The 17,627-nt window shown below is 36.0% G+C and overlaps 2 protein-coding genes and 1 non-coding gene across 3 annotated transcripts; all 3 read right to left on the bottom strand.

The window, feature by feature from the left end:
* Positions 1-1,132: 1,132 nt before the first annotated feature.
* On the bottom strand, positions 1,133-10,533 carry LOC100178250. Its single transcript, XM_002123436.4, has 13 exons — positions 10,392-10,533; positions 10,037-10,129; positions 9,598-9,704; positions 9,007-9,094; positions 8,544-8,648; positions 7,906-8,163; positions 7,658-7,689; positions 7,037-7,219; positions 6,294-6,520; positions 5,727-5,780; positions 3,524-3,601; positions 3,051-3,119; positions 1,133-2,100 (listed from the first exon to the last, which is right to left on the bottom strand). The coding sequence occupies exons 1-13, from the start codon at positions 10,461-10,463 to the stop codon at positions 2,033-2,035; spliced, it is 1,434 nt and encodes a 477-aa protein (XP_002123472.3). The 5' UTR covers positions 10,464-10,533; the 3' UTR covers positions 1,133-2,032.
* Positions 10,534-11,703: 1,170 nt separating this feature from the next.
* Positions 11,704-13,904, bottom strand: LOC100176702. The gene is made up of 3 exons (XM_002128162.4): positions 13,359-13,904; positions 12,922-13,206; positions 11,704-12,495 (listed from the first exon to the last, which is right to left on the bottom strand). Exons 1-3 carry the CDS (start codon positions 13,656-13,658, stop codon positions 12,238-12,240), a joined length of 843 nt encoding a protein of 280 aa, XP_002128198.1. The 5' UTR covers positions 13,659-13,904; the 3' UTR covers positions 11,704-12,237.
* Positions 13,905-16,287: 2,383 nt separating this feature from the next.
* On the bottom strand, positions 16,288-16,399 carry LOC113474646. Its single transcript, XR_003396335.1, has one exon. It is a non-coding gene; the product is annotated as a U5 spliceosomal RNA (small nuclear RNA).
* Positions 16,400-17,627: the final 1,228 nt, after the last annotated feature.

Raw genomic sequence — 17,627 nt, 5'->3', positions numbered from 1 at the left:
CTAACGGTTTCAAAATTAGTTTATTACATGGTAGGATGGGAACAGTGAGATGTTTAAGCACACATTGCCTCCTATTGGAAAACATATATATCCACGTTTTTGTGTAGTACTATACATTTGTACACTCGTACTTTTATTAATTGATTTAGTAGGGTGGGGAAGATGGGACACCTTTTTCATTCTATTTCCTCGTCCCATTTGGTTGTGAACAAAGAACATTCAAAGAAGTACAAAACTGTATCATCACGACACCCATAGATTGTTGTTAAATGTTTAAAACACGATTAGGATACTTGGATATTACGTAATATAGGTGTCCCATCTTACCCTGCAGTACTCTATGCCACTAAAAAAGTAATATATTGAAACACACAAAGAGTTGTTTAGTAATTCGACAAGGGGGGTAAAATGGGATACTCCAAATCATTGTTAAATTTGATTTATAAATAAATATACCATAATACATACACGTAAATAACACGAAACAATATTGTACTTTTGGCAATCACGTTTAAACATTCATTATCAGCCATACATAAAAAAAGAGAAAAATCCCAAAAAAAATTATCACCCACAAAGTAATATTCATGGTAACTGTAAGCTGGCACGAGGTGTTAAACCCGTGTGATATAACGACTGTCGTTTTCCGGCCACGCGAGGATAAAGTAAGTTACATTCATTCATTCATTCATTCATTCATTCATTCATTCATTCATTCATTCATTCATTCATTCATTTATTCATTATCATTCATTCATTCATTCATTCATTCATTATCTTGCCCACTGCTACAACTTTAACATATAACCTATATTTGCATACAGAAACTGTATTGTAAGAACTTTTAGTAAATAAGAATTTTTAAAATGTATTTAAACTTATAATAACACTAAAATTATACCTCTTCATCGAAATTGTTTTTGCTGCAAATTGGGAATTGCTATACTGTATTTAGCATAAGCCACTTCTTATAATTTTTGTGACTGAATTTCAAATACATTTCCCATGCATTATCTTGTATGTTGTCGTACAAAAAAATAATTAACTCGAATGTTTCTTCATTAGTTCACAGAAAACAAAAAAAAAACACTTCGTTTTCCAAATTTACATAAGATTACCTCATATATTATCAGCTAAAATATATGCCACGAAAATAATATATATAATGTTGCTTTAATTGTTTTTTTTTATTTTGATTGCACAGAATGAAAAAATCAATAATACAAGTAAATATTTAAAATGCGAAAACTTTAAAGGTGCTTTTTTTGCATTAATATTTTGTGATCGGTATACACATATACGTACTCACTAGCACATCAAATGCATTTACAATACAGAGCTTTAGTAACAAATATATAACATACAAAGAGCATATACACCTGCGAACAATGTAAAAATATATATAGAACAGTACGCCTTACCCGAAATGCAACTATTTATAAACAAAAAAAGTCTTTATAAAATAATAAACCGTCTTATAAAACAAATTAACAATATGAATGAGTTTCATCATATATGTGATTTTTACATTTATTTATTAACATTTAATTCCTTAACAGGGGCATACAAACGAAAAAATAAAGTTTATGTATTGCTAGAAATGCTTAAATGTAATCAAAAGGTACCACCTAAGTTTCAAACACTAAAACAGCTTCTGAAAAACTTGTCAAAACCGTAAATTCAACTGTTCGAGTAAAAAATCTGCCGTGCAACAATGCATGCTGGGATTTCCCATAAGAAAAAGTGTCACACAACTTTGACCGTTTTTAGTTTTTACGCGATATTTTAAAAGCTGTTTCGTTTTTTAAAACTTTTGTGGTATCACATTTGAGCATCTCTGAGCCTATCTATTCACAAAATTTCATTTTTCGTTTGTATGCCCCTTGACAAAAATGTTGGCAATAAGAAAGTTGATTCAACTATGGCATCTATATATATATGACCGTTGATATATCAAATATACCAAGAAAAATATGGCGCACGTTTCAGCAGTTGATGAACAATATACAAGTTTAATCCGGTTTAAACTGGTTCATTCGTATGTTGATTCGTAGTCAGCTTCCTCGTTCGAATTCCAGTGACCAACTTCGCCCGTTTGAACTATAAGAACAAAAAAGGTAAAATAAACTGAAAGTCACCCTAAAGTAGATGCATTGTATTTAAATATGAGACTGACAATGCCATTTAGGCGAAATATACGCGATTGGAGGAGGGAAGATGGGACACTTTTTCGCTCTATTTCCCCGTCCGATTTGGTAGTAAACAAAAAACATTCAAAGAATTATAAAACAGTAACCTCACGACTTCCATAGACCGTTGGTAATTGTTTAAAACATGATCAGAATATTTGTATATGTGCTAAAGGTGTCACACATTCCCCACACTTCTATATCTTATATTATACAATTGGTTGGACTTGTTTTTTTTCTGTTACGTTTTCGTAGCACCAGATCCTGATTGTACTCGTTTACCCTATGAACTCTATGAGCAGTTAAAGTTAGTAAAGCTATTATAAGATACTTGTGGCAAACCTTATATTATCTTCTGCACTTTATGCGTAACTGTTTAGCGCAGAAAAACATGTATACGCGTCTCGTTGTTGAATTTAATGTAATATATAATTTTTTGACATGATCTTAGTTAATTAACTCCTTGCTTTTGCAACAGGCAATATATGTCATTACACTACTATACAATCACAAAACACATGGGTGATATTCAAGAAATCAATTACCATTAATATATATGGATGTTATTTGCTTTGTCCTCGCGTGGCCGGAAATGAAAGTCGTTATAACACGGGTGTTCTGTTTCATACACCTCGCGCCAGCTTACAAGCTACCGTGTAAGTTACTTTGTGGGTGATTGTTTTTTTTATGTATGGCTGATAATTTGGCATCCCACTTGTGACCGATGGTTTAGAGCAATGGGCGTTAAGTGTCTTGCCCAATGACATATACGCCCACAATGGTGGCAGCGACAAGCCATGAACCCAAGCAGGCAAGCGCGCTAACCACTTAGCTATGGCATGGTAATTATGTTCCACCTACCAGATAAAGTGGGGCAAGTTACTCCTCTAACCATTGCATGATTTCTCGGCTGAATGTTCGTGCTCGTGGCTGAAAAGATGACGATAAATTATAAGAAAGACTTATAGATAATAATTATGAGAAAGACTTATAGATAATAATTATGAGAAATGGCCCTAATGTAGCAATACCAAATTTGTGGTAAAAATTTTAACTTTTTCTGCAAGTTATTATAAATTTTTCGTTAATATAAGTTTGAAAACATATATAGGATACAATATATATCAATTGATGTAAAAAAATTAACAAAGACAATATGTGCCATCTTACTCCAACCCGCTATATAATCTGTAAACGTATATTACGTGGAATCTCGTGTGTTCCTTACAACATATACAATAAGAAAGCACATAAAAGTCAATCGTTCAGCAAACAAGCAGCACAAAGTTTAACACACTCTGCTAGTTCAAACAACCACGATCTGTTTAACTTACTGGGAAAATTGAAACAAGTATCGACTCTAACTATTCCATCGTTGGTGCGACTTCTCGCTTCGCTGAGCGGGTTTGGTTCTGAAAATAAGTTATGGTCTGGTTATATTGCTGAAACTGTACAAATAGTAGGGTAAAAACAGGATATAGTGGGGTGGGGAAAATTGGGACACATTTTTATTATATTTTCTCGTCTCATTTGGTAGTAAACAAAGAACATTCCAAGAATTATAAACGGTATCCGCACGACTCCCATGCTGGACCGTTTTTTTTAATTGTTTAAAACACGACCAGGGTATTTGGATATTATGTGCTAACAATGTCTTGTCTTCCCCATTCTATTGTATAATAAAATGGTGCTATAAATACACTATCTAGTTTTACGCTTCGCTGAAATGCTCAAGTTATATGGTTGAGCGTGAAGGCCAAAACAAAAGCATTAGACATGTCTGAAGTATCCAAAATTGCGAGAAATCACATATATATCTTGTAAATTTACAGCAAAAACAATTATAAGATCCAACACAGGACAATGTATCGCAGTAGCCAGTAGTTATCCCATAGAGAACTATTATATATATATATATATATATATATTAGTCATATAATATGATTATACATGGCCTACTAAAGATATCTTTAGTTGGCCATGGGTTATCTTAGTGTGGTTTTGTTATGCTGTGGGGTAAGATGGGACGTGTTTAGCGGTTTTATAATTCCTTGAATATTCTTTGTTTACCGCCAAAATTAGGACAAGAAAATAAAATATGTCCCATCTTACCCCACCCCACCACAATTCAGGCATTTATTAAACCAAGTAATAAATCAGATATTTAAAAGTTGGAGTCACTTTATTTAATCTTACTGAATGCCTGTACGCACATTTAAAGCAAATATAACAGCGTTACCCTTCTAAATGAAAGTAATTTCACTTTAAGTAGATAGCAATAAATATTGGTTTAATAAAACTATATATCATTCCACGTTGTATATATTAACCTGGTGTAAGAGAAAAGTAAAATGAAAGTAACTTGGAGCAAAGTCCATTAAGGTTAATGTGGTGTCGAAATATTTACTGAGCGTGTTTACTGCAATGGATACGAAGTTTTAATGTCACCTTGATATTTTATGTTCATGAGTTATACGCGTGATCGGCTCGTGTATATCTGCGTTTCTTAAACTGGGGTAATTTACCCTTGGGGGTAAATTCCTCGTATTTAGAGGGTAAATGAGCTACCAATCGAAATCCACATCAGTTGATGGGACAGACAAAATGTACCAAATGTAGCACTTTATCAAACATTGAACAACTCGTTGCCAAAAAGCAAGCGCATCCGTCGCATTAAATATAATTAATGTAATTAGTTGTTTTCGCTTTTTAATAAAGGAGCGCCATATTACATATTGTAGGGTTGGGGAAAGATAGGACACGTTTTCGTTCTACTTTTTCGTCCTATTGGTAGTAAACAAAGAATATTCAAAGAATTATAAAACCGTATCCTCACAACTCCCATAGATCGCTGTTAAGTGTTATAAAAACGATCAGGTTATTTGGATATTTTGTTCTAAAGGTGTCCCGTCTTCCCCCACCCCACTATATTGGGAGTAAATCTGACAAGCAACTTGTTAAAAAGGTAAAGCATGCAACAAAGTTTAAGAACCAGCACCTGTGTATATGTATAATAGGATGAAGGAAGACGGAACAGCTTTAGCACATAATATCCAAATATCCTGATTGAGTTTTAAACAATTAACAACGGTCTACTATGGGAGTCGTGAGGAAACGGTTTTATAATTTTTTGAATGTTATTTGTTTACTACCTAATGGGGCAAGAAATCCCATCTTCCCCCACACTGCTATATGAAACAAAGTGCGCATTTTCAGGTTTATAGGAAACTTACGTTATACTTTACCAAATTTGCAAGAGTTATACATGCGAAAACTTTAACTATGATATTGAATAAAAAATGACTTTGTTTGTTTTTTTGGGGGGGGGGGGCACGTTACGAAAATCAGAACAGTTAACCAAAGCGAAAATCCAGTGAGTAACGGTAAAACGACAGCCATTATAACCCGCTTATTAATTCACAACAACCACGCTTATTGATACACGTCACCGTACAGGCCATTTGCGAATAATATTTACAAACAAATATTTTGTAGTTGCTGATTATATTTGCCTTCCCAGCATAATAATATACTTACCTCGTTGTAATGTGGAGGCGGATTCTGTTAGACTTCTGTTGCTTCGTGGAAAAACTAAATAAAAATAATATTAAGGTGATGTAAACCAGATATAATAGGGCGGGGTAGGATGGATACTATTTTAGTTTTTTATGCACCTCTATGTATTCTTTGAATGCTTATTAATTAGGAAATGTAAGAAAGTGCAAGTTTTGGAAGTAAATAAAACACATTCTATATTTTCAATTTATGATGCAATATTTGTTTGCTAATTTGTTTGGTTTTTTTTTCGTTTAGCCACCCTACTGTATACGAAATTCTGATTAGTTATAAGATATAGTGGGGTGGGGGAAGATGGGACACCTTTAGCACAAAATATATAAATATCCTGGTCGTGTTTTAAACAAATAACAACGGTCTATGAAAGTCGCGAGGACAAGGTTTTACAATTCTTTAAATGTTCTTTGTTTACTACCAAAATGTACGAGGAAATAGAATGTAAAGGTGTCCCATCTTCCCCCATCCTACTATGTTTGTTTTTTTAACGGAAAATGTATTTTCCTAATCTTTAATAACTCTATACATTACCTGCTGGTCGGGTTGCGATAAAATCCACGTATTGACGCTCTGGCATCTTTTTGATTTTCTTAAGAGCAATATATTTTCCAAGTGATGCAGATTCAAAGTAAGCAATGACGCTTGCCCACGACTTAAGTTCGGGATGTTTTTGATTGTTCGAAAGGTTGATGATGAAACGTTCACCTTCTGGTAAAAGTTCCATTCGAACTTTGAAATGCAGAAACTCTTCGGTAGAGCTGTAGAATTAAAGAAGTAAGTATTATAATCTAATAAAGCCCTTGTTGCCTATTCCTTCGGGAAAGCGGCGGGCTTCAAATGGGTGAGGTTCATGCGGTAGCATCCCGGGTGTGGGGTAACGGGCCAGTATAGGACCCATAGCGTGCCACGCTGCGGGACCTCACCCACATAGAATAGAATAATATTCCAATTTATTCTATGAAAAGCTATTCTCTTATAGTTTATTTACTTTTGTTTTATACTCTCTAAGTTTTGAATGCGTAAATTGCAAGGAAGCAGATATATATAGTACTGTGGGGTAAGTCGGGACATCTTTAGCACATAATATCCAAATGTTATATTCGTGTTTTAAACAACTAACAACGCCCTTATGGAAGTCGTGAGAATGCAGTTTTATAATTCTTTGTATGTGCTTTGTTTACTACCTAATGAGACGAGAAAACAGAATAAAAGGTTCCCCCTTTTTCCCGCTCTAGTATACTATGTAATATAATATACATAAAGTTTGTGCTTACAGTATATTTCCTGGAGACCAATTGAGCTGCTTTCCACGGTCTGGGGACTTAATGGAAACTGCATGCGTCCAAATATCACTCATCCCATTCGTTCGTCGTCTTACTAACATGTTCCCATACTCTTTGTTAAGCTCCAATACTTCTTGTGCATCTTGACGTCCAAGTGGTCGAGAAATAAACCAGCTGTAAAAACACAAGGAATGTAATGCGTGTGGTCGTTTGAAATATCGCATAAAGTAATAAAAACAACAAAAACGTATACTACGTGGAATACGGTGGTTTTCTGCGGTACGCAAATTCATTTTCGAAGTAGTTATTAAAATATCGCACTGATAAGACACCTTTAGCACATAGTATCCAGACACGGTTTTATAAATCCTTGAATGTTCTTTGTTTACTACCTACAATGGGGTGGGGAAAATAGAATGAAAAGGTGTCCCATCTTCCCCAACCCTACTACATAATGCGGATGTTTTTAAGGTTGCATGGGTTTAAATATTTCGTCTTGCTACTATATACCTATAATAATACATATATTGCTGTGTGGTTTGGGACAAGGAAACAGAAAACCTACAAAGTGGGGCAAGTTGGGACATAAAATTGAAAGAAAACCCGACTTACCTTGCTCCTTTAGGGCTTTGAAACGTTGGTTCCTAGAAAAGCAAACATTAATTTCGTACAGCACATAACTTCAATATCAAAGTTATGCACATGCTTGCAGTTATATTTTTCTGCTAAAATGCAATTGGTGTACAGTAAATATGGTAAAACTAAAAAAACAACAGTTAAACCACAAACTAAAGTGTATGTTCTTCTGGTATGTAAATGCATATTCGAAATAAAATGTGATATTTTATGTCCAGTCATACCATATGGTCGTGGCTCGCCCTTCGTTCAGCAACCGGCCTCAAACTTTGGGGTTGAAACGATAGATTTTTCGAAGGAACGTTGCTTTCTGAAACACGTCTCCTTGGTGCCGGCTTCCAATCTTTTACCTGTGCAATTGTAGAAGCCTCAGCGTGTATGGGAGATTTCAAGGGCGATTGCACAGCAGGCCACACGTTGTTGGATTCAATGGATGGCGACCGCATCGTGACGTAAATGGGATCCTCTTTTATCGTTAGAGTCTGAAATATGCCAAAGTTTTTAGTGCATGTTATTTAGCCGGCAAATGTAAAGTTGATTCCTTTAACCCAGTGGTCACTAATGGGTTGTCCAAATTATCAGCCGAACATAAAAAAATGAAAATAAAATCCCCTTCCCATAATAATCACCCAGCACTAAATAAAATACTTGGTAACTCGTAATCTGGTACGAGGTGTATATGAAACAAAATACCTGTGTTTAACGATTGTCGTTTCCGGTCACGCGAGGATAAATTAAGTTTCATTCATTTAATCATAAGAATTAACTAATATTGCAGTTTGCATATAGGTATTATTAAAAACGTGTTCCGACGTTGCCAAAGCTACCATTGGCATGTAAAGTACTTCCGCGGTACACTTACCGGTTTCTGCGGTACCCTATCCAGGGTCTCCAATTCTGTAATAATATCTTCTAATTGACGAACCTGCCCTGGCAAAAGGTTTGACGTATCCTCGGGCAGTCTTCCCTAATAAATAGAATAACAAAATTTACGTTGTACTGAAGCGTTTCTAAAAGAGATTTTCTTACGCCACAAATGTACGTATATAAATCTGTAATATATAATATTGTGGATGAAGATGAAACACTTTGAGCACATAATATCCAAATATCTTAATTGTATTTTAAACATTAACAACGGTTATAGGAGTCGTGAGGATACGGTTTTATGACTCTTTGAACGTTCTTCGTTTACGACCAATTGGGACGAAAAAAGAAAATGAGAAGTTGTACCATTTTCCCCACCCTACGATGCATACAGTCTTCGTGCACTCGACATGCTATAGTTCTAAACCACGTATAACACACTAACACAGTATACTTACAAGACCACACGCAAGAAGAAATCTATACCATTCCTCTTGTTCATCAGCCTGAAAAGCCCGGATGCGAATTTCCAAAGGCGACCTCGTGCTGTTGAAAGTAAAAGATTACATTATTTGTGTGTGTTTATGTACGGTGCGTAGGGTTTTAGACGCTTTATCCTTACATGAGAAACTTTGAAAAAATATAGTATTTTGGGGTAAGCTGGGACACCTTTAGCACATAGTGTCATCGTGTTTTGAACAATATCAACAGGGAGTCGTAAGGATATACGGTTTTATAATTCTTTGAATGTTCTTACATTACTACAAAATGGGACGAGAAAATAGAATGAAAATGTGCCCCATCTTTTCTCCACCCTACTATATATATAAGGGTCGATATGACTTTAATTAGGGTTGCAATTAGTACAATATAAGAGCGTTTTAAAATTGTGTATATTAAGTTTACGTAGCAAATACGATATTCGGATAGTATGCGAAAAAGGTGTTCCATCGTAACCAACAGTACTACATTTTGTTTTTTGTAATATTAGGCAATGTGTGCCAAGGGTCCCATCTTAACCAAACCTACTTTATATTTTGTAGACCTACCTGAATTTGATTGAAATTGTGCTAATAGTGGAAAGATTGTCCTTAGCTCGTGTTGATAATTCTTTTGTTATTGAGTCCAGACCTCGAAGATCTATAGACCAATCAGCCTAGAAGTAGAATTTGCTATTTAGTTAAAAACAGCGATAAAAACACGGGTTCGACAGTGCCATTTCTTTGGCCAGGACAGTTAGTAGCAATTTACCCAATTCATGGTCTTCTTTTGGTTATACAAATTGTAAGCACTAGGCTACATTACAAAAAATCTGAAAGTATAACCGTGTGATAATAATCTGAAAGTATAAACTTATGTGATAACTTGTAAGTAGGCAGAAGATGTGTGATACAGAACACGCGAAGATAAAAAATTAACATTCATTTATTCACACGGTCTTAATGTTCTACATGTATACAACATGACCTCACGTAACAAAGTTTTTACCGTCTGTGATGCTTTGGACTTCGGTTCCGCACGAAATACGTTGAGTTGTCGTTGCTGTTCTTTTAGTTGCGCGTAACATTTCGTGTATATAGTCTGTAAATAACACATTTTTACATTATATGTACAGTAGGGTGGGGAAGATGGGACACCTTTTAAATTTTCTCGTCTCATTTATCAGTAAACAAAGAACATTCAAATAATAATAAAACTATATCCCCACGACTTCCATAGACTGTTGTTAATTGCTTAAAACACGGTCAGGATACTTAGATATTATGTGATAAAGGTGTCCCATCTTCCCCCACCCCACTATAGTTAATCTTTTGTAAAATTTATTTTTGCTATATAAACTTACTGAAGCAATGTCGTGTCCTTTTATGTAAATCCACCCCTGTGTGCAGCAAACGCTTGCTATCGTTGCAGGCATACTTTAAAAGTATAAATAAAACAACACATACAAGCAGTTCTAGCTGTACTAGTGCGAAAAAGATATGATAAAATGGTTATACAAGTTACAATATATACAAGTAAGTACTGATACCTTTGATTACATGCTGACGGTAGCCTAGTTCTTAACTTTCGTTATATTGTATGCATTGGCGTTTAAAACTACTGCGCATCCGTTACAATATAATGGTGTAATGTTTCCTCGTCAAAATTTTAACAACACTGCGACACTTGATTTGTTTGATCTGTGGCTATTGATTCACCCAGTACGAAGAACCTTCAATGAAATCAATATAATGAATTCTCTCTTGTAAATCTAACTCAATTATAACTTATGCATGCTATTAAATGTTTTCGTTTCTTGTTATTATTTTGTTACTATGACCAATGTACTGAACCAACGGTCTATACTAACTTTGTACTGAACCAAAGTTACACTGAACAGATAATAGTTGCGCAAGTACAGTGTATTGCTTGTCTGTCTACTCTCTACTGCATTATTACCACGGTTTCTTAACAGTCTCTATTTTTACATCACAGCAAAACGAAGTGTGAAACCATGTACATAATACGTTAGCAGCTCAAACGTATATTTATATATTCAAACGGTCTTACCAGGCTACTTTATATTATTTTAAAAGTCTGAAGATTGAAGAACTCTTTTCCTGGTGTTTAGTGTACAGTTTCGGAAGAATAACTAGTTTCCTTTTCGTTGTTATAACTGCGCTTTTGTCATATGACCTCAAAAGTGTGCAAACCTGTCTTAATGTATAGAACTGATTTAAACTTAAGTATATAACTAAATGACGGATCAGTTTACAGTATATATAACCTGCCCCAAGGTTGAAAGTTGGCATCGACCTCAAGAGTGTTTGTGAACGCCTGAATGGCTTTGGTCGTGATCTAACCGGCCGTGACGTTTCGTTTTATTGTATGGGGCCTTTCCAAAGCCATGAGAGAGAGAAAGAAAGAAAGAAAAGATATCGTAGAGTGGGGGAACACGGGACACTTTTAGCATATAACATCCAAATATCCTGATCGTGTATAAACCATTATCAACGATCTATGGCAGTCGTGAGGATACAGTTTTATAATTCTTTGAGTGTTCCTTGTTTACTACCAAAAGGGACGAGAAATTAGATAAAAAGGTGTCTCATCTTCCCCCACCCTGTTATATAAACATAACTGGGTTGTTTTTGATGAGTGTATTACACTCGTGGTATACCTGATGGGTTCGTTTTATTTAGTGTCCCTTTGAAAGGGTGGTACAAAAAAGCAAATCAAGGTGTTCGCATAAACTAAGGAGCTCACAGTAAACACAACATTGCACAGTTTCATCTTCGGTCGTCGGCAGAATAAAAGTTACAAGGTAAAATCTCGAAATGTGGGTAAAAACCGCGACCTTTTTACAGCTTGAGGCGACAGAAATCAATTAAATGATTAAAAAACAACAATGTTATTTAAATGAATTAAGACACCACTACGGCGTTGCATTTGGTTGCAATAAAGGCAAAAAATGACGTTTTTATAGTCCGTGTGAAGTTTATGCGCGGCAGCGTTTATCTTCCAATACGTGTTATGTTTCAAATGTTTTCAACACGTCGTCTTAAATAAGTGGATATATAAGCTACTTTTGTATGCATTACACGTCAGCTATAATATCATGGGGCATTTGCCTTTCCACGAATCGTTCCGATGAAAATCCGTCTGGTGCTGCAGAACGTCGTGCTCCCACGTTATCATAGGCCACGTATTCATGTGTATCGTCCATACGGGGAATAGTTACATACATCAAAGATAGATTTTCCCGAATCTGGTGATGACCGCGACAGTTGTGGCGAGTTTTTCGGCGACAATGATTCATCATGGAGTACACTGATATTTCGACTCTCCCCAAATCTAGCTGCACAACTTGCGTTATTGTTCCGCTTTTTCCGACATCGCGAACGGAAACGAGCGGCAGATTCGCCGAGTTCCGCCGCCACTGTGATCGTTGCCTCGTCAAACCGAACCTGTCCCAATGAAAATTAAATACTTGTCTCGATTTATTTCCTAAATATTGCAAATATTATATAGTGGACGGGGAAGATGGGACACATTTAGCACATAACATCCAAATATCCCGACCGTGTTTCAAACAATTAACATTAGTCTAGGAATCGTGAGAATACAGTTTTATAATCCTTTGAATTTTTTTTTGTTTACTACCAAATGGAAGGAGAAAATAAAATAAAAAGGCTTCCTATCTTTCCCCACATACTCTACTTTAACTATAAGCTTAAAACAACTTTGTGGTTATTATTACATTTTAAGGCGGACAACGTACATCTCTATTATAGTAAACATAAAAAATAACAGTTCGTTAAAAATGCCACCGGATCATTGCTAGATAGGTAACCTCACAATGCATAAGAAATAATAATTTTCAATACACTTACCGTTCGCCGCTTTCGTACCACGCTTGTTGTGTGAGGCAAGGAAGACGACAGGTCCACTGAACTCGCGCAAGATTCTCCATCGCTGCTTTCATGAACCCCTACATTCTCGCAGCTGCGGATCCGCTGGATGTCACTAGTGTGTCGTAATTTTATCATCACGTGCTTAAAGTCGTTTGAGGGGCGGGGCAAAGTGGGCGAGTCGTACACGCTATCGCCAACAGACCCGCCCAGACTTGTACTTTGCTGAAATTCCGTATCTTCATGGATCTCTTCAACACGATGAACCTGTGTAATACAAATATGTAACGTCTTGAATTCATTCTATTTCGACTTCGAGTTTCCTTATTAAAAAAATGTTTACACTTAAATACACCGCGTATCGTCTACGAACCTAATACATTTATTTATCTGCTTTATATAAACCTGATTTATGGTACCTTTAGCGTCGGTATACAAATAGGCGAGCTTGCTTCAATTTTGTCTTTCAGGACGTCTTTTGTCATTTTTCCTATAATTTCTTTTGTAGGAATAGCTGAAGGCTTATATTCCGAATCAGAACGTTTACTAAAATTATCCCTCTTCTGAAAACGAAGTAGTTCGTTTCGTTCTTGGCTCGTAACAACTTTATCGCTAACAGGGTTGCAGTTACTGAATTGATAAAGCGTCGTGTCGAACGCTTTTGTAACAACGTCAACCACCGCTCGTGTGTCCATTGTTCTATCGTCCTCTGACGTCATTCGCGGAGGGCCGATCGTCGTAAACAAGTCAGTTTCACAGCGATTGGATCGGCGTCTTAGTAGGCACGTAGAATAAAGCACCGATCGTTGTATGTTGATCAAAGATTCCGGAGACGCCCCCAGATCGTATTCCTTTTTGCTTGTTCTATAAGTTATGTTTACTACGCGTTCTTATCTGCTATGGCATCCGTATCTTTAAAGGCACCGAATGATACCTTACACTGAGAAATCACTCTTAACTTAAAGTTTAACCTGTAATGGATTCTGTACATATTTATCACATTACATAATTCGGACTCAAGTCTAGCCAAAAACGGTTACAGCGACAAAACGTTACAGAATTAATTTCAAAATAAAGAAAACAGAAGTCTTGATTCAATGGGACTTCAGCGATCATCAAAACATGTTTTCGCGCCCGGGCTGCGAGTCAATGTTTAGTTTTCCTTCCCTTTCCCCACTTCAAACGGTAACAGGTCGCTTGTTCATTTATATACCAACGACCATCAGTGACGTTTACAGTGCAATGTTCAAGCGTATATCGGATGTAATAACAAAAGATAAATGTTTGAGAACGTTTCATTTTCGTGTTTGAGCTAGGTATATTGTCAAGGATTTATTTCATTAACAATACCTAGAAGTATAAAAAATATTCTTCGAACAGTAAAGGGTATATGTGCTTACACTTATAATAACAGAAAATTGACAATAACTTTTAATAAATGGTATTTCTACCCTATATATTTTGCATAGGCCACTTCTCACAATTTACATTAATAAAAAGTGTATGTAGTTTACTACATCAAAATTTGGATTCGAAAATTCTACCGCTTAAAAGTAATTTGTTAACAACAATCAGTTTGGTTTCGCCGACTTTGGTTTTCCTACCAAGTTAGAATTGTTATTACAGGTGGGCATAGGTTGCCAAAGCAAAACCTATATCGCCGCATAAAGACTATAACGCCATTGAAAACATCCATATCATAGTTATTTTAGTTATGCCCTTATAAATAGCATAACCTACATTTAATCACGTATACTTGGAGGCCGAGGACCTATTTTCCAGGCTGCCTGTTATTGAAAACAGATGACATTTTCACGTACAGCTCTTTCGTTGTTTTCAAACGCCACCCACATGGTTTACATTGTCTGCATTTTTGTCTACTGGGCTTGAAATACTAAAGACTTTTTTTAAACTGACTGTTTGGTAGAAATTGCAGCCCAACACAAACTAAACAAAAACCTGTTTTGCATAATATCAAATACAAATACAGTTAGGATCACCGCGGGTGTCGGGAGATCGCTCAAATAAAATTCCTTTAACGCCCTTGTATGCAATACGAAAACGTTACTAAAATTCCAACGATGCTAATTTGCCCTCATAGTAAAACAACAGCATTTTGAAATATGTTTCGTTATTTCACAGGAAATTGTGTAACCGAATTCCTGTCTGCACCCATGTAGTGTCGCAAACTTTAACGGTACCTGTTTTGACATAGGTGGCTTAGCGTCTGTAGATTCGCCCCCAGTCGTCATTGGTTGAAATAAAGGGCCTGGTTGTGTAAACAGAGTTGGGAAGACAACCGAAAACTGAATGCACACAACGATTCATTCCCATCCAACACAGTTGTTTTAACAACGACACGAATACGAGTATTTCAAAGATACCTTTACTAAGTTTCAGGTTTCATTAAACTATACAGCGTTGCTTGGTGCAACGTTGGAGAGTTTCAGACAATAACGATGTCACATATTGTAGCCAACACACTCAGCTTTAATCAAATACAACACATGGGTACCAGCATAGCTCTCAGTCCAGTCTTTACAAGCACCCTTATACTAAAGTTGTCAAGCTCACTTACCCGGGGTCAATGACCTGTTAAATGAAATATCAACATCTAGATCTTCTTAACAATAATCAGTTCGTAGTAAAATTCAGTGACGAAATTTACGGCCCGTCCGAAACATGCCTTTAAGATTAACTTATAGTATAGTGGGGGAATATGGGACACCTATTCGTTCTATTTTGTCAAACCAATTGGTAGTAAACAAAAAAGCATTATAAAACCATATTCTCACAATTCCCATAGACCGTTGTTAAACGTTCAAAACACGATCAGAATAATATTTAGACATTATGTGCTAAAGGTGTCCCGTCGTTATCCCACCCTACTATATATTTAGGTCCATTTTTTGCTGTAGAAAAGATTCACACCGCTCCCGAAAATGACGTGTAGAAATAGCTCATGTACGTTGCAAATGTCACATAAAAAGTTTAATCTTGCTTCTTATAACGGAATATCACATGGTGGGGCGAGAAAATAGAATGAAAAAGTGTCCCATTTTCCACCACTGTTCTGTATATGATGACGCAACCAGTTGTAATACATCGTGTTAAACAATTCTTCATACTGTTGCGGCAGGATATTCTATGAAGGCAACAGCATGTACGACGATGAGGTTACAGAATTTATCAAAGTAAACAAAACATACATAGTTCATTTTGCGCAACTTTACCCAAGATCGAAATACAAATTTGTCGCATAGAATAAGAACTCATAACCTGACAGTCATGGTATTTACTTTATTGTATTATTAAACCATATATACACGATATAACTTTTTTTTATAACCCCGACCAGGGTCAGGTGTGGAAAAATAGTCAAGACTCATTGAAATGCTCCTCTCAACGGAATTCTTTAGTAAAAGGCGAAAGAATCATGCGCTGAGAGCTGGTAGTACATATATTAAAATTGGATCGATACACGATATAACTTCAGCATTTGTTGTTTGGACTGACTGCTGTTTAGCGCCACTGACCGACTGCTTTCCTTCTGTCTTTGTATATTCTGTCGCTGTGTCTTTTGTCTGCGTTACCAGCAGTAGCGGCTTCAACTAATACGGCGCTCTTTGCAAAACCATTTAGGGTTTAATTATAATATTTACAGCCATCAACGTTGATTTATTTGGTAAAGAATGAACATAAGTAGGGTGGGGAAGATTGGACATCTTTTTATTCTATTTTCTCGTCCCAATTGGTAAGAACACTCAAAGAACAAAGAACACTCAAAGAATTATAAAACCGTATTCTTACGACTCCCATAGTAGACCGTTGTTAACTGTTTAAAATACGACCATGTTGTTAATATGATACAGTATGTGCTAAACGTGTCCCATATTCCTATACCTTGCTGTAAGTGTTTTGTAATCTCTCTCTTGCAACTTTGCTCTCTTTTAATCTGGCTGTTTTGGCTATATACGACATCAAGTTGGAATCTGGCTGCTGTTGCTGATCTACTTACGTTATCATCATATACCGCTAATACATATGCAAATATTCAATAATCAGGTTATTGCTTTAGTCGATTTAAGGTTATGGCTAAAAGTGCAAACCTCGTTCGAGCAAAACCCTTTAGTCATACAACATAGATATTAAAGATATTTTGTCGTAGCTAACCCGCGGATTCGCAAACGATTTCGCAAGCGAATTTGCGCGCCGTATACTGTGTACAGCAATCTTAAGCATGACCAGCGTGCTAGAGGTCAAGGAAAGGGGCGTATGTCTTTGCATGAGCAAGACAAAGTAATAACGTATGTGTTGTGAGTCACGTATGTTTTTTGCATTATAATATATGTCAAGCCTCTATGAGCGTTCATCGCAACCGAGGAAGTGTTACTTTTATTTATACGTTTTATAATTAATCCTAACAGCACAGCAGCTAATTTAACATTTATTCTTTGTTTACTACCAAATGAGAAGAATGAAAATATGTCCCATCTTGCTCCACCCTACTATATCTGTTTTACGTAAAATTTCTCTGCATTTAATAAGCTCGTCTTGTAGAAACAGCCACGTGACCACAGTGACGCATTTTCTCCAGGAACTATATAATTGTTTTTATTATTAAATACTTTATTAAATATTTAAAAATTATTAAATACTAAAATTCTACAACGGCCTTCTGGCAATCC

Source organism: Ciona intestinalis, chromosome 10 (genome assembly GCF_000224145.3).
Source record: "Ciona intestinalis chromosome 10, KH, whole genome shotgun sequence".
NCBI lineage: Eukaryota > Metazoa > Chordata > Ascidiacea > Phlebobranchia > Cionidae > Ciona > Ciona intestinalis.
Note: the sequence above shows the minus strand (reverse complement) of the source record. Positions and strands in the feature narration are given on the sequence as shown.